Source organism: Bombina bombina, chromosome 1 (assembly GCF_027579735.1).
Source record: "Bombina bombina isolate aBomBom1 chromosome 1, aBomBom1.pri, whole genome shotgun sequence".
In the NCBI taxonomy this organism is placed as follows: domain Eukaryota; kingdom Metazoa; phylum Chordata; class Amphibia; order Anura; family Bombinatoridae; genus Bombina; species Bombina bombina.
This window is the reverse complement of record NC_069499.1, coordinates 342,113,332-342,130,722: the sequence shown is the minus strand read 5'-3', so window position 1 is coordinate 342,130,722 and position 17,391 is coordinate 342,113,332. Positions and strand designations below refer to the sequence as shown.

At 38.3% G+C, this 17,391-nt stretch overlaps 1 protein-coding gene across 3 annotated transcripts in view; it reads left to right on the top strand.

Moving 5' to 3' along the window:
* Window positions 1-17,391, top strand: part of LOC128645279 (sterol 26-hydroxylase, mitochondrial) — a 199,369-nt gene that overhangs the window by 87,436 nt on the left and 94,542 nt on the right. For all 3 annotated transcript variants that reach the window (XM_053698138.1, XM_053698140.1, XM_053698137.1), the window contains exon 4: window positions 4,657-4,854. In XM_053698138.1, coding sequence (XP_053554113.1) covers window positions 4,657-4,854 — 198 coding nt within the window. The remainder of the gene's footprint in view (window positions 1-4,656; window positions 4,855-17,391) is intronic.

Sequence of the window (17,391 nt, the reverse complement as noted above, 5' to 3'; positions counted from 1 at the left end):
CGAAAGATCTTTCTACCTACAACATGGCCCCATCATACGCCAACCTGTTCATGGCGGAGTTTGAGGATCAAGGCACCTAACTATTCAAAGACAACAGAGTGCCAATATTCAAGAGGTACATTGATGACCTGTTTCTGCTGTGGACAGACACAGATGACCAACTACTAGCCTGGTTTGAGGAACTCAACAAGGTACATCCGACAGTCAAGTTCAAGCTTACATATGACAAACAAGCAATAGACTTCCTTGACATAAGAATTTCCAAGCATGGTGATAAGTTAAACACTACCCTCTTCAGTAAACCAACGGACAAGAATTCCGTCCTTCATGCAACCAGTTGCCATCCACCCAGCCTTAAGAATGCACTCCCAATTCAAGAGGGTAGCTAGGAATAATACCAGTGAGGAGCTGAAAGAAGCACAACTGGTTGACATGATGACTAAATTCAGACGGAGGGGATACAACCACAACAATCTCTCAAACCGTATAATGGCAGTATCGGATACAGCGCAAAAGGACCTGCTAGCTGGTACTAATGCTACCACACCTGAGGATAGACTCACGTTTACCACCACCTATACAAAGAATAAAGAAAGGATTGCTGATACCCTTAAGCAAAACTGGGGACTCTTATCATCTGATAAAGACTTAACTTTCAAATGCATGCCCCCACCCAGAATTTGGTACCGCAAAGCTACCTTACTGAGGGATCAGCTAATAAAAACTGACCCCAGGAACTGTTACAGCAATGACACCTGGCTTAAAACTAAGAAAGGTTGTTTTAGGTGCCTGGGTTGCACCACCTGTGGAGGTCTCTCTACAGGTAGCTTCTTCATCCATCCGTATTCCACCAGAAAGTTTAAAATCAGACACAGGGTCACCTGTACCACAACATTCATTGTATACCTCCTGCATTGTGTGTGCGGGATGTTTTATGTAGGAAAAACGGTGGATGACTTAAGGACCAGAATGGCCAACCACTGATCCGCGATTCGTGCAGCATTGGATAAAGGTACATCAGATCAGCCGGTGGCACGGCATTTCGTGGAAGCAGGACACAAGGTAACCGACCTTAAATACATCATTATCGACCACATCCCCCCACTAAGTAGGGGGGGTGACAGGGCTAAAATTCTCTTACAAAGAAAGTCAATATGGATTTTCAATCTTGGGACAATGACCCCCCGGGGACTCAATGTCCACATTAACTGGCACTGCTGTTTATAGGGACAAGACTCTGTAATGAACCACCTCTCTATTTTCAAGACTGTTCCTGTCTTTGGTTCTATCGGACATTATGTAATCAAGTAAGGTACACCATATAAGGGACTGCCTCTAACTATGTGTTTACGTTCTCTTGGGTATTCTCTTTAGTTATGTTTTTTGAAGTGTACTATGTTCTTTGAAGTGTTCTTTGTTTAAGTTGTCCTATTTTTTGCTTTGCTAAGTTGTCTGATACCTTCCCTTGGGTATCTGCATTGGTTATGTGCCGTGGCATGGAGTGTGTGATAACGACTATCACTGCAGGTTCAACCAGGCTTGTGTGTTTTGCCTCTATGCCTCGCTACTTCTACCTGCATGAAATGACAGGGGGGACTTAAGAAGACAGCTATCGGTAGTTCTATACCTGGGCTCCGCAAATTGTCCGGTAGTTCATTACCTGTACTTTAAGATATGATATGGTTGAGGCTGTATATGGCTATGTGTATTTATGCTGTGGGATTACGGTCACCCTGCATGATAATATACTACTGCTTGTTTGGTTGTTAACATTTTTGTTTAAACCCATCTTTGTATTTAAATATTGCTCCTAACAATCTGTTTTGCCTATGTTTTTAACTTTCACTATGTTTTAACTTTCACTTGGTTTACACTATTGAGTGTCTGGTTGCTATGCCAACGGGGCTTGACCTTGTGTCATGTGACGTGGTTTTACTTCCAGGTGCCAGGGTGTTTACCACACTGATTGTTTGCTGTGCAGGGGTATTTAAGGGGGGTGAGTATACTGTTTCACACTGTGCTGTTTTTTGAGAAAGGGGTAACACCCGAAACGTCAAAATAAATACTTTATCTTTTTGCAAGACCCTGTGAGTGACTTCCTCTTTGCTGCTTTATATATAAATATATGTGTATATATATATATATATATATATATATATATATATATATATATATATATATATCTATGTTAACCCCTTAAGGACAAGGCCATTTTCCAGTTTCTTTCCCTTAAGGACCAGGGCTATTTTTACATTTCTGCTTTGTTTGTGTTTAGCCTTAATTTTCCTCTTACTCATTTACTGTAGCCACACATATTCTATACCGTTTTTCTCGCCATTAAATGGACTTTCTAAAGATACCATTATTTTCATCATATTTTATCATTTACCATAAAAATGTTTATAAAATATGAGGAAAAAATTAAGGAAAAAAACACTTTTTCTAAATTTGACCCCCGAAATCTGTTACACATCTACAACCACCAAAAAACACCCATGCTAAATAGTTTCAAAATTTTGTCCTGAGTTTAGAAATATCCAATGTTTACATGTTCTTTGCTTTTTAATCAAGTTATAGGGCAATAAATACAAGTAGCACGTTGCTATTTCCAAACCTTTTTTTTTTCAAAATTAGCTATAGTTACATTGGGACACTGATATCTTTCAGAAATCCCTGAATATTCCTTGACATGTATATATTTTGTTTTAGTAGACAACCCAAAGTATTGATCTAGGCCCATTTTGGTCTATTTCATGTCACCATTTCACCGCCAAATGCGATCAAATAAAAAAAAACGTTCACTTTTTTCACAAACTGTTTCACAAACTTTGGGTTTCTCACTGAAATTATTTACAAACAACTTGTGCAATTATGGCACAAATGGTTTTAAATGCTTCTCTGGAATCCACTTTGTTCAGAAATAGCAGACATATATGGCTGTGGCATTACTTTTTGGTAATTAGAAGGCCGCTGAATGCAGCTGCACACCACACGTGTATAATGCCCAGCAGTGAAGGGGTTAATTAGGTAGCTTGTAGGGAGCTTGTAGGGTTAATTTTAGCTTTAGGGTAGTGTAGTAGACAACCCAAATTATTGATCTAGGCCCATTTTGATATATTTCATGCCACCATTTCACCGCCAAATTCGATCAAATAAAAAAAAAAAGTTCACTTTTTCACTAACTTTGGGTTTCTTACTGAAATTATTTACAAACAGCTTGTGCAATTATGGCACAAATGGTTGTAAATGCTTCTCTGGGATCCCCTTTGTTCAGAAATAGCAGACATATATGGCTGTGGCATTACTTTTTGGTAAATAGAAGGCTGCTAAATGCCGCTGCGCACTTGTATTATGCCCAGCAGTGACGGGGTTAATTAGGTAGCTTGTAGGGAGCTTGAAGGGTTAATTTTAGCTTTAGTGTAGAGATCAGCCTCCCACCTGACACATCCCATCCCCTGATCCCTCCCAAACATCTCTCTTCCCTCCCCCACCCCACAATTGTCCCCGCCATCTAAAGTACTGGCAGAAAGTCTGCCAGTACTAAAATAAAAGGCTTTTTTTTTTGTATTAATTTTTTTTTTAAATATCTGTTTAGCTGTGATGGACCCCCCCCTTAGCCCCCAACCTCTCTGATCCCCCCCAAACAGCTCTATAACCCTCGCCCACTACCTATTTGCTGCCATCTTGGGTACTGGCAGCTGTCTGCCAGTACCTAATTTGCCTCCCAAAACAGTTTTTTTTTTTAAATTTTTTTATGTAATTTTATTTTTTCTGTAGTGTAGCTGCCCCCCCTCAATACCCCCTCCCTCTCCCCCTCCCAGATCCTTTTGATCATTATTTCCCCCCCTCCCTCTCTCCCACTCTCCCATTCATTGGTGGCAGTGGTTGTTGCGCGCACATGCAGGACCCCTGCACGCTCCCGGTACCCGGCGTGCACATTGCACATTCAGGATCCGTATGCCGGGTAGCGATGGGCCGCCTCCCCGCAGCTGCTCCCACCCACCAACGATTGGCTCCATCGCTACCGGTGCAGAGAGGGCCACAGAGTGGCTCTCTCTGCATCGGTCTTGGAAAAAAGGTATTGCAGTGATGCCTCAATATCGAGGCATCACAGCAATACCTTGAAAGCAGCTGGAAGCGACCTAATGTCGTACAGGGTATGTCGCTGGTCTTTTAAAGACCAGTTTGTATGTGATGTGCCCTGTACGACATGCGTCGTTAAGAGGTTAAAGTTTTTTGCAATCCTTTTTTTCTTCTAACATTTGAGACCTCATATCTTTATATATAGCCTTTATAACTTTTGAATGTCATTTATTTTTTAATAAGTTTTATTAGATGGTATTATTATGAGTGTAACCGTACTTTTAAATGTATATTTGATATGTTTTGTGAAACTTTTTATTCAAGCATAACAGTTAACCAGAGCCCTGAAGTTGCGCTATCCTGACCCGTGTTAAATTCAATTGGGCTTGAGCACGTGCAAACACCCACGATAAATCCCCATATCACTTGTACACTACTCGGAATCTAGCATTTAGAGTATAATGGGTTATGAATTAAATTACAATTTTAGTAAATCAATGCCGTAAATGGGCTTCATCTCTGATGTTCTAGAAAAGAAAAGCAAGAAGCTTATTTTACAATCTCTTTACCCAGGTATCTGCACTGTCTTGTTTGAGACTCGACTTGGCTGTCTGCAGAAAGATATTCCAGCTGAAACACAAAAGTTCATAAAATCAATTGGGATCATGCATGAAAACTCAGTGAAGCTTGAGAAACTTCCTAAGTGGACCATGGATATCTTACCCTACTGGCGTCGATTCTTGGAAGCATGGGATGTTTTGTTTACTTTTGGTAAGTCAAATCTTTAAAACAAACCAGAAATGTGATATTCTTAGATAACTCTATACTAAATATTAACTGGACTTTTTAGTATATATTTTTTAAATACAACTACAAAGTGTTCAAGATATTTACAAAAATACATTAAAAATACCCACATTTTAATCAAAATTGTATTTAAAGGGACACTGAACCCAAATTTTTTCTTTTGCGATTCAGATAGAGCATTACATTTTAAGCAACTTTCTAATTTATGCCTATTATCAAAAAAAAAATCGTTCTCTTGCTATCTTTATTTGAAAAAGAAGGCATCTTAGCTAAGGAGCCAGACAATTTTTGGTTCCAACCTTGAACATCACTTGTTTATTGGTGGGTGAATTTATCCACCAATCAGCAAGAACAACCCAGTTTGTTCACCAAAAATGGTCCTGCATCGAAAATTACATTCTTGCTTTTCAAATAAGGATATCAAGATAATGAAGAACATTTGATTATAGGAATAAATTTGAAAGTTTCTTAAAATTGCATGCTCTATCTGAATCATGAAATACATTTTTTTGGGTTCAGTGTCCCTTTAACTTTACTTTACATATATTCTTTCACAAATGGTATTAGGTTTTCAACGAGATTTAATTATTAAAAAAGCTTAAAGGGTCATAAAAGTGCAGGAAAAACATAAATTATGGTTACCTGATCAATTAGATCCATTACTCCTGGGAATTACGCTTCACTGCCGTTAGGAGAAGGCAGAGATTCCCAAAGCCCAGGAACTCTATAAAATCCCTTTCACCTCACTGGCAACTCATGCATAGCCAAGCCAAGGAGGTAGGAAAAGAATCAAAAGCATACAAATAGGAGCAGGGAAAAAAGATGTGTGTAAGAAAAAAATAACACCAGAAAAACACGGGATGGAGTCTTGTGGACTCTCACCACCATTAAAGAAATGAATTTATCAGGTAAGTATACAATTTTATTTTTATTTCATACAGGTGGTGAGAGTCTACAATTCATTACTCCGGACAACTAATAACAAAGCAGTGGTGTCCACGAGTAATAAAACATAAGGGGTGGGATTTGAGAAACATCTATTTTCACTGAAAAAACTAAATCCACAATCCCAATAAAACCCCAAAAAAGGGCAAAAACCATGCAATGAAAAATAAACAACAGGCAAACAATCATCCTGAAACAACTACCTGAAGGACTTTCCTACCAAAGGCCATGTCAGAAGAAGCAAAAACACCAAAATGGGGGAATTTAAGAAAAAATAGCTGCCTTGCAAAGGTGAATAACTGAAGCCTCATTCCTAAAAGGCCAAGAAATGGCAATCGATCTAACAGAATGAGCAGTAATCAGCTAAAGTGGAGGCAAACCTGCCTCAAAAAAATAGTCTTATGAAACAGAAGTCTCAACCTAGAACCCAAAGAAATGGTAGAAGCGTACTGCTCTTTTCTGAAACCACAAAAGAACACAAACAAATTAGAAGTTTGTATGAAAACTTTAGTTGTGTCAATTTAATAATTTGAAGCCTTAACAGCAAATTCCTGTGTTATACAGACAGAAGTATCAACACTTTCACCTAGATTACGAGTTTTGCATAATGGCTGTTCGGAAATAGCGCATGCGTTATTTTCATTGCGCACCCTTCATAATGTAGGTATTACTAGTCTGAAAACAACCTCGTTACGCATCGTGGTAACACGAGTACTGCGTTTATTTCCCTAGTGTAATCACGGACGCGTAATGGATTCTCCCAAAGAGATCAATGCAAACTGAAGAATATACAGATTTTTCATCTAACACTCAATATCGCGAGAACTACACACTGCTCTGTCATATTACACATACAACATAATGGATAGTAAAAAGAATCAGCTCAAATGTACAACCAACAATCGCTCACACAACATAGCACATCCACATTCAACATTCACAATCGTTAACAACAAATACTACAGAACATTTACAATAAACGGGAATTCAGAAAATACGTTTAGTTCTGCATCACGGAACAAAACAACAAGAAAAATTTAACAAAAATAAATTTCACACTGATACACAAACAAAACATTAGCATTGGCGATTAGGAAACATTATTAAAAAAAAAGATTTACAACACTTAAATATGATACGAACAGAAATCATCACTTGGATTTTGAGATACTAAATTAGGAGAATGTTATGCAAAATGATCACTATGACATCATCGCATTATACACATTCCAGAAAAACATATGTGCATTTAGAAACTATGGCCTAGATTTAGAGTTCGGCGGTAGCCGTGAAAACCAGCGTTAGAGGCTCCTAACGCTGGTTTTAGGCTACCGCCGGTATTTGGAGTCACTCAAAATAGGGTCTAACGCTCACTTTTCAGCCGCGACTTTTCCATACTGCAGATCCCCTTACGTCAATTGCGTATCCTATCTTTTCAATGGGATCTTTCTAACGCCGGTATTTAGAGTCGTTTCTGAAGTGAGCGTTAGAGCTCTAACGACAAAACTCCAGCCGCCGGAAAATAGCAGGAGTTAAGAGCTTTCTGGGCTAACGCCGGTTCATAAAGCTCTTAACTACTGTACCCTAAAGTACACTAACACCCATAAACTACCTATGTACCCCTAAACCGAGGTCCCCCCACATCGCCGCCACTCGATTAAAATTTTTTAACCCCTAATCTGCCGACCGCCACCTACGTTATACTTATGTACCCCTAATCTGCTGCCCCTAACCCCGCCAACCCCTGTATTATATTTATTAACCCCTAACCTGCCCCCCACAACGTCGCCGACACCTGCCTACACTTATTAACCCCTAATCTGCCGAGCGGACCTGAGCGCTACTATAATAAAGTTATTAACCCCTAATCCGCCTCACTAACCCTATCATAAATAGTATTAACCCCTAATCTGCCCTCCCTAACATCGCCGACACCTAACTTCAATTATTAACCCCTAATCTGACGACCGGAGCTCACCGCTACTATAATAAATGGATTAACCCCTAAAGCTAAGTCTAACCCTAACACTAACACCCCCCTAAATTAAATATAATTTAAATCTAACGAAATTCATTAACTCTTATTAAATAAATTATTCCTATTTAAAGCTAAATACTTACCTGTAAAATAAACCCTAATATAGCTACAATATAAATTATAATTATATTATAGCTATTTTAGGATTAATATTTATTTTACAGGCAACTTTGTATTTATTTTAACCAGGTACAATAGCTATTAAATAGTTAAGAACTATTTAATAGTTACCTAGTTAAAATAATAACAAAATTACCTGTAAAATAAGTCCTAACCTAAGTTATAATTAAACCTAACACTACCCTATCAATAAATTAATTAAATAAAATACCTACAATTACCTACAATAAAACCTAACACTACACTATCAATAAATAAATTAAATACAATTTCTACAAATAACTACAATTACATAAACTAACTAAAGTACAAAAAATAAAAAAGAACTAAGTTACAAAAAATAAAAAAATATTTACAAACATAAGAAAAATATTAAAACAATTTTAAACTAATTACACCTACTCTAAGCCCCCTAATAAAATAACAAAGACCCCCAAAATAAAAAATTCCCTACCCTATTCTAAATTAATAAATGTAAAAGCTCTTTTACCTTACCAGCCCTGAACAGGGCCCTTTGCGGGGCATGCCCCAAGAAAATCAGCTCTTTTGCCTGTAAAAAAAAACATACAATACCCCCCCCCAACATTACAACCCACCACCCACATACCCCTAATCTAACCCAAACCCCCCTTAAATAAACCTAACACTAAGCCCCTGAAGATCTTCCTACCTTGTCTTCACCATCCAGGTATCACCGATCCGTCCTGGCATCCGGTGCTGAAGAGGTCCAGAAGAGGCTCCAAAGTCTTCCTCCTATCCGGCAAGAAGAGGACATCCGGACCGGCAAACATCTTCTCCAAGCGGCATCTTCGATCTTCTTCCATCCGGTGCGGAGCGGGTCCATCTTGAATCAGCCGACGCGGATCCATCCTCTTCTTTCTGTGTCTCCCGACGAATGACGGTTCCTTTAAGGGACGTCATCCAAGATGGCATCCCTCGAATTCCGATTGGCTGATAGGATTCTATCAGCCAATCGGAATTAAGGTAGGAATATTCTGATTGGCTGATGGAATCAGCCAATCAGAATCAAGTTCAATCCGATTGGCTGATCCAATCAGCCAATCAGATTGAGCTCGCATTCTATTGGCTGTTCCGATCAGCCAATAGAATGCGAGCTCAATCTGATTGGCTGATTGGATCAGCCAATCGGATTGAACTTGATTCTGATTGGCTGATTCCATCAGCCAATCAGAATATTCCTACCTTAATTCCGATTGGCTGATAGAATCCTATCAGCCAATCGGAATTCGAGGGATGCCATCTTGGATGACGTCCCTTAAAGGAACCGTCATTCGTCGGGAGACACAGAAAGAAGAGGATGGATCCGCGTCGGCTGATTCAAGATGGACCCGCTCCGCACCGGATGGAAGAAGATCGAAGATGCCGCTTGGAGAAGATGTTTGCCGGTCCGGATGTCCTCTTCTTGCCGGATAGGAGGAAGACTTTGGAGCCTCTTCTGGACCTCTTCAGCACCGGATGCCAGGACGGATCGGTGATACCTGGATGGTGAAGACAAGGTAGGAAGATCTTCAGGGGCTTAGTGTTAGGTTTATTTAAGGGGGGTTTGGGTTAGATTAGGGGTATGTGGGTGGTGGGTTGTAATGTTGGGGGGGGGGGGGTATTGTATGTTTTTTTTTACAGGCAAAAGAGCTGATTTTCTTGGGGCATGCCCCGCAAAGGGCCCTGTTCAGGGCTGGTAAGGTAAAAGAGCTTTTACATTTATTAATTTAGAATAGGGTAGGGAATTTTTTATTTTGGGGGTCTTTGTTATTTTATTAGGGTGGCTTAGAGTAGGTGTAATTAGTTTAAAATTGTTGTAATATTTTTCTTATGTTTGTAAATATTTTTTTATTTTTTGTAACTTAGTTCTTTTTTATTTTTTGTACTTTAGTTAGTTTATGTAATTGTAGTTATTTGTAGAAATTGTATTTAATTTATTTATTGATAGTGTAGTGTTAGATTTTATTGTAGGTAATTGTAGGTATTTTATTTAATTAATTTATTGATAGGGTAGTGTTAGGTTTAATTATAACTTAGGTTAGGACTTATTTTACAGGTAATTTTGTTATTATTTTAACTAGGTAACTATTAAATAGTTCTTAACTATTTAATAGCTATTGTACCTGGTTAAAATAAATACAAAGTTGCCTGTAAAATAAATATTAATCCTAAAATAGCTATAATATAATTATAATTTATATTGTAGCTATATTAGGGTTTATTTTACAGGTAAGTATTTAGCTTTAAATAGGAATAATTTATTTAATAAGAGTTAATGAATTTCGTTAGATTTAAATTATATTTAACTTAGGGGGGTGTTAGTGTTAGGGTTAGACTTAGCTTTAGGGGTTAATCCATTTATTATAGTAGCGGTGAGCTCCGGTCGTCAGATTAGGGGTTAATAATTGAAGTTAGGTGTCGGCGATGTTAGGGAGGGCAGATTAGGGGTTAATACTATTTATTATAGGGTTAGTGAGGCGGATTAGGGGTTAATAACTTTATTATAGTAGCGCTCAGGTCCGCTCGGCAGATTAGGGGTTAATAAGTGTAGGCAGGTGTCTGCGACGTTGAGGGGGGCAGATTAGGGGTTAATAAATATAATATAGGGGTTGGCGGTGTTAGGGGCAGCAGATTAGGGGTACATAGGGATAACATAGGTTGCGGCGGTGTACGGAGCGGAAGATTAGGGGTTAAAAATAATATGCAGGGGTCAGCGATAGCGGGGGCGGCAGATTAGGGGTTAATAAGTGTAAGGTTAGGGGTGTTTAGACTCGGGGTACATGTTAGAGTGTTAGGTGCAGACGTAGGAAGTGTTTCCCCATAGGAAACAATGGGGCTGCGTTAGGAGCTGAACGCTGCTTTTTTGCAGGTGTTAGGTTTTTTTACAGCTCAAACAGCCCCATTGTTTCCTATGGGAGAATCGTGCACGAGCACGTTTTTTGAGGCTGGCCGCGTCCGTAAGCAACTCTGGTATTGAGAGTTGCATTTGCGGTAAAAATGCTCTACGCTCCTTTTTTGGAGCCTAACGCAGCATTTTTTTGAACTCTCGATACCAGAGTTAATTTTATGCTGCGGCCAGAAAAAAGCCCGTGGAGCGTTAACAGCCCATCTACCGCCAAACTCCAAATCTAGGCCTATATATGAGCATGCGCAAATTCTACTACTCCACATTGCACACATACAAATCATCACTAAAACACACCTGGATCTCGTTTACTTAGCAAACCGGCACATCATTAACCATTCACATAGGGTATATAAGCACGCTCTAAACATGGCTTCCTTGACTGTATTGCTTTTTTGAGATAGGTGCAGGTCTAGGCATTGGAGGTTTCAGAGAGTTACGGCTAGATTATGAGTTTTGCGTTATGAGCGGCTTGCTACTAACTTGCAAGTTATTTCCACTTCTCACCTCCCTATAGCGCTACTATAACAGAATTTCATAAACCCGGCATTAGCAGGCAATATTGCAGCGTTGAGCTTCATTGAGCTCCATACCGCACCCAAATACCAGCGCTGCTTTGAGCTGGTTTTACGTGCTCGTGCACGATTTCCCCATAGACATCAATGGGGAGAGCCGGCTAAAAAAAAGCCTAAAACCTGCAATAAAGGAGCGTAAAGCTCCATAACGCAGCCCCATTGATTCCTATGGGGAAAGAAAAGTTATGTTTACACCTAACATAAACCCCAAGTTTAAACACCCCTAATCTGCCGCCCCCGACATCGCCGCCACCTACCTACACTTATTAACCCCTAATCTGCCGCCCCCAATGTCACAGCCACTATACTAAAGTTATTAATCCCTACCCCTAAGTCTAACCCTAACCATAACACCCACTAACATGAACATAATTAAAATAAATCTAAATAAAAATTACAATTAATACCTAAATAATTCCTATTTAAAACGAAACACCTATAAAATAAACCCTAAGCTAGCTACAATATAACTAATAGTTACATTGTAGTTAGCTTAGGTTTTATTTTTATTTCACAGGCAAGTTTGTATTTATTTTAACTAGGTAGACTAGTTAGTAAATAGCTATTAACTATTTACTAGCTACCTAGCTAAAATAAATACAAATTTACCTGTAAAATAAAACCTAACCTGAGTTACACTAACATCTAACCTTATACTACAATTAAATAAATTACATTAATTAAATACAATTAACTAAATTACAAAAAAAAACACTAAATTACACAAAATAAAAAAGAAATGATCAAATATCTAATTACACCTAATCTAATAGCCCTATCAAAATAAAAAAGCCCCCCCCCAAAAAAAAAAAACCCTAGTCTAAACTAAACTGCCAATGGCCCTTAAAAGGGCCTTTTGCGGGGCATTGCCCAAAATAATTCAGCTTTTTTACCTGAAAAAAAAAATACAAACACCCCCCCAACAGTAAAACCCACCACCCACACAACCAAACCCCCCCAAATAAACACCACTCACACAACCAAACCCCCCAAATAAAATCCTATCTAAAAAACCTAAGCTCCCCATTGCCCTGAAAAGGGTATTGCCCTTAAAAGGGCATTTAGCACTTTTTCAGCCCAAATCCTAAGCTAAAAATAAAACCCACCCAATAAACCCTTAAAAAAACCTAACACTAACCCCCGAAGAGCCACTTACAGTTTTTGAAAACCTGACATCCATCCTCAACGAAGCCGGGAGAAGTCTTCATCCAAGCGGCAAGAAGTCCTTAATGAAGCCGGGAGAAGTCTTCATCCAAGCGGCAAGAAGTGGTCTTTCAGGTGGGCAGAAGTCTTCATCCGGACGGCATCTTCTATCTTCATCCTTCCAACGCAAAGCGGCTCCATCTTCAAGACATCCGGCATGGAGCATCCTATTCTGACGATGGGTACTGAAGAATGAAGGTTCCTTTAAGGGACGTCATCCAAGATGGTGTCCCTTGAATTCAGCCAATAGGATTTTTTCACCTTTAATTCCGATTGGCTGATAGAATTCTATCAGCCAATCGGAATTCAAGGGACGTCATCTTGGATGACATCTCTTAAAGGAACCTTCATTCTTCAGTAGCCGTCGTCAGAAGAGGATGCTCCATGCCGGATGTCTTGAAGATGGAGCCGCTCCGCATCGGAAGGATGAAGATAGAAGATGTCATCTGGATGAAGACTTCTGCCCGCCTGGAGGACCACTTCTTGCCGATTGGATAAAGACTTCTCCCGACTTCTTTGAGGACTTCTTGCCGCTTGGATGAAGACTTCTCCCGGCTTCTTTTAGGATGGATGTCCGATCTTCAAAAACTGTAAGTGGATCTTCGGGGGTTAGTGTTAGGTTTTTTAAGGGTTTATTGGGTGGGTTTTATTTTTAGCTTAGGGTTTTGGGCTGAAAAAGAGCTAAATGCCTTTCCAAATGCCCTTTTCAGGGCAATGGGGAGCTTTGGTTTTTTAGATAGGATTTTATTTGGGGGGGGTTTTGTGTGGGTGGTGGATTTTACTGTTGGGGGGGTTGTTGTATTTTTTTTTTACAGGTAAAAGAGCTGATTTCTTTGGGGCAATTCCCTGCAAAAGGCCCTTTTAAGGGCTATTGGCAGTTTAGTGTAGGCTAGGGTTTTTTTTATTTTGGGGGGCTTTTTTATTTTGATAGGGCTATTCGATTAGGTGTAATTAGTTTAAATATTTGATCATTTCTTTCTTATTTTGTGTAATTTAGTGGGGGGGGGTTGTAATTTAGTTAATTGTATTTAATTAATGTAATTTATTTAATTGTAGTGTAAGGTTAGGTGTTAGTGTAAGACAGGTTAGGTTTTATTTTGCAGGTAAATTTGTATTTATTTTAGCTAGGTAGTTAGTAAATAGTTAATAACTATTTACTAACTAGTCTACCTAGTTAAAATAAATACAAACTTGCCTGTGAAATAAAAATAAAACCTAAGCTAGCTACAATGTAACTATTAGTTATATTGTAGCTAGCTTAGGGTTTATTTTATAGGTAAGTATTTAGTTTTAAATAGGAATTATTTAGTTAATGATAGTAATATTTATTTAGATTTATTTTAATTATATTAAAGTTAGTGGGTGTTAGGGTTACACCTAGGGTTAGGGGCTAATAACTTTAGTATAGTGGTGGCGATTTTGGGGGCAGCAGATTAGGGGTTAATAACAGTAATGTAGGTTGCGGCAATTTTAGGGACAGCAGATTAGGGGTTAATAATATTTAACTAGTGTTTGCGATGTGGGCGGTTTAGGGGTTAATATGTTTATTATAGTGGCAGCGATGTCGGGAGCGGCAGATTAGGGGTTAATAATTTTATTTTAGTGTTTGCGATGCGGGAGGGCCTTGGTTTAGGGGTTAATAGGTAGTTTGAGTGTTAGTGTACTTTTTAGCACTTTAGTTATGAGTTTTATGTTACGGCTTTGTAACATAAAAGCCATAACTACTGACTTTCCGTTTACGGTACGGATCTTGTAGTTATGGGCTGTACCGCTCACTTTTTGGCCAGACAGGCAAACTCGTAATACCAGCGCTATGGAAGTCCCATTGAAAAAGGACTTTTTGAAAGCTGCGGTAGTTACGTTGCGTGACGGCCAAAAAAGTGTGCGGTACAGCTATACCTGAAACAAGGGTAAGAATAAGCAAGGCGCTAGGCTTAAAACTATACAATACCACAATATAGGGGAGTTCTCCTCAAGGGACTCCCAGAAAGAAAACACAAACTGTATTAGGAATGTCTATCTTTAAGTACATAAAATGCACCCAGGTAGACCAAATAAAGTGCTGTCTAAATAGACTGAATATATAGTTATAGGCTGACAAATGACCAAGCGCTTCTTTTTCCTTTCCCAGCCGAAACGCGATACTCTATTAGTTCTGCATTTGACCCTGAGCGAGTTCCGTAGCTCTGCTTCACAGGGAAAGGAAAAAGAAGCGGTTTACCGCTATTTGTGTCCACTGAGACGATCCGTTGTTTGTTCACACTTCCAAACAACATTTGGAAAGAAAAGCGGACAGAGATCTGGCTAAAGACCGGACCACACATGCAACTGGGAACAGCTCTAAACCAACTATCCCAACTTTATAGTGTAAGTAAAAGTGAGCACCTTAAAGTATAAAACGTTGGCATACTTTTGACAAGATCCCCTTGTCACTCTTTTTCACTGCAGGAAACATTTGGACCTGTCTCAAATTTCTCACAAGAATCTAAGGACTTTTTAGAATTTATATATGTTACATTGTGATCACTAATGATATAAGAATTTTTGTATTGTTTATATGCTTTAATTTTTTATTTTATGAGATTAAATGTGAATTTTTATAAATTTGCACTGCATATTATATGTAAATAATACAGCTTCATATTTAACTGATACTGCCGTTTTATCCTCCGTTTAGCTAGTAATTGCTTTGAATAATATTTGATAATTTGTCAGCCTATAACTATATATTCAGTCTATTTAGAAGCCACTTTATTCGGTCTACCTGGGTGCATTTTATGTACTTAAAGATAGACATTCCTAATACAGTTTAGGTACAGTTATACCTGCAAAACTCGTAATAGCAGCGGTAGAGAAAAAGCAGCGTTATGAAGCTTTTTCACCCATAACGCAAAACTCGTAATCTAGCTCTTAGTGAGAGACAGAGAGTTAGTTAATTAGTGAGAGAGTGTTAGTGAGAGAGTGTTAGTGAGAGAGTGTTAGTGAGAGAGTGTTAGTGAGAGAGTGTTAGTGAGAGAGTGTTAGTGAGAGAGTGTTAGTGAGAGAGTGTTAGTTAGTGAGAGTTAGTTAGTGAGAGTTAGTGAGAGAGAGAGTTTGTGTACGAATTTGTCTGGGTGAGTGTGCGAGTGCTGCTTTTTCCCACCATTACTTACATATAGTTAAAAACATTTACTTTCATTAACACACAAACACATTCAATACATACATAGCAGTAACATTACATACACATACACACATATACTCCATACCCCTTTCCCCTTAATCCTATACCCATCCCATAGTTAGATTTTGTTTTATTTACACCAACTTATTGTTTACATACCCTCATTTACTCCTTTTTTTGTATACGTTTGTCTGTTTATTACTACCCCTTACCCTATTTTATAAATCCCATTCATACTTTGAGCACTTTTTACTTTTATTTAATTATTTTGACCCCTTTCATTTGTGCACTTTTACCTTTTGAAAGGGTATGGTGGGAAGGAGGACTAGGGGAGAGCCGAGGCAGGAGATCAGTGAGGAGATGAAAGATAGGCTGAGTAAGCCTTATCTAGAAAAGACTACATATATAGCACTCAGGGGAATGCTAGGTTAAATCCTATTCGGGTAACAGAGAAAATCAAGCAAAAATGTACAAAGACCAAAGACAAAACTGTCTGGTAAAACTAGTCTAAATTAAAAATTAACTTTTATTAGAGGCAAAATTAAAAATTGGAAAACACACACTTAAAATCACTCTTAGGAGCGTAGAAATTCTTAGTAGAAAACCTGTAATCCTGGGTATAGCGGATATGTAACACCACCAATAAATTTAATATGTGGTATTGGAACTAACAGCATACACTCTCATTAAATGTACACCAGTTATAGGATTGTCAAGTGAGGTGAATTGGTGTAACACTGCTGGTGAATTGGTACTTGTATTCACCTATGTGCAGTAATAGTAATATTAGGGACTATATGTGGAATCCCTTTGAGATTAGTATTATTGGTGAATATCAGGATAGATATAAATATACAGCTATATTTTAACCTATTGAGGGGCTAAAGTAGCAAAATTTAAACGTAATTGAATTATTAGCACACCTGGAATAGGTTTATGCCTATAGGTTTAGAATGACATATCACTGAGTCATATCCATACCAGTTTATGCAACGTTCATGATATGCACTTTATCACAAAAATAGCATATTATTGCAACACCTTATATACTGTGACAAAAAAATATATCAGTTCAGCAGTTGCAATTTGTAATAATATTGCTACAAGTGGTCTTGTGTTCTAGATGTTATCATCGATCTATTGTGCCTTGTATCTATTTGGCATGATTCAGGAAAGATGTACTGCTTTAGTAGCTGTCCTCTTTATGTGTAATACAAGTTTGCACAAAGCTTGAGATATTATTGGTACAACATTCATGAGGTTCCACAGAATTCATTCATAAGAGTGACAAGGATGACAGATAATTAGAGCTGATACTTTATTAGTTAATATCTTTAGTGGTCAAATATGTTAAATTTATTGAGGATTCATATTTAAGATAACCAGTATCGGTGTCACTCCACTTTAACACATATTCTATATAGAAAGTTTTATCTTAATTTCTGTGACAAACTGTTGCTTTGAGTGAGTTTCTAGTAACACTTAACTCAATTAGATAGTTCCCTTTTAAAGATAACACTTGCTATAATATCTGTAATCCTGGTGTTAAAAA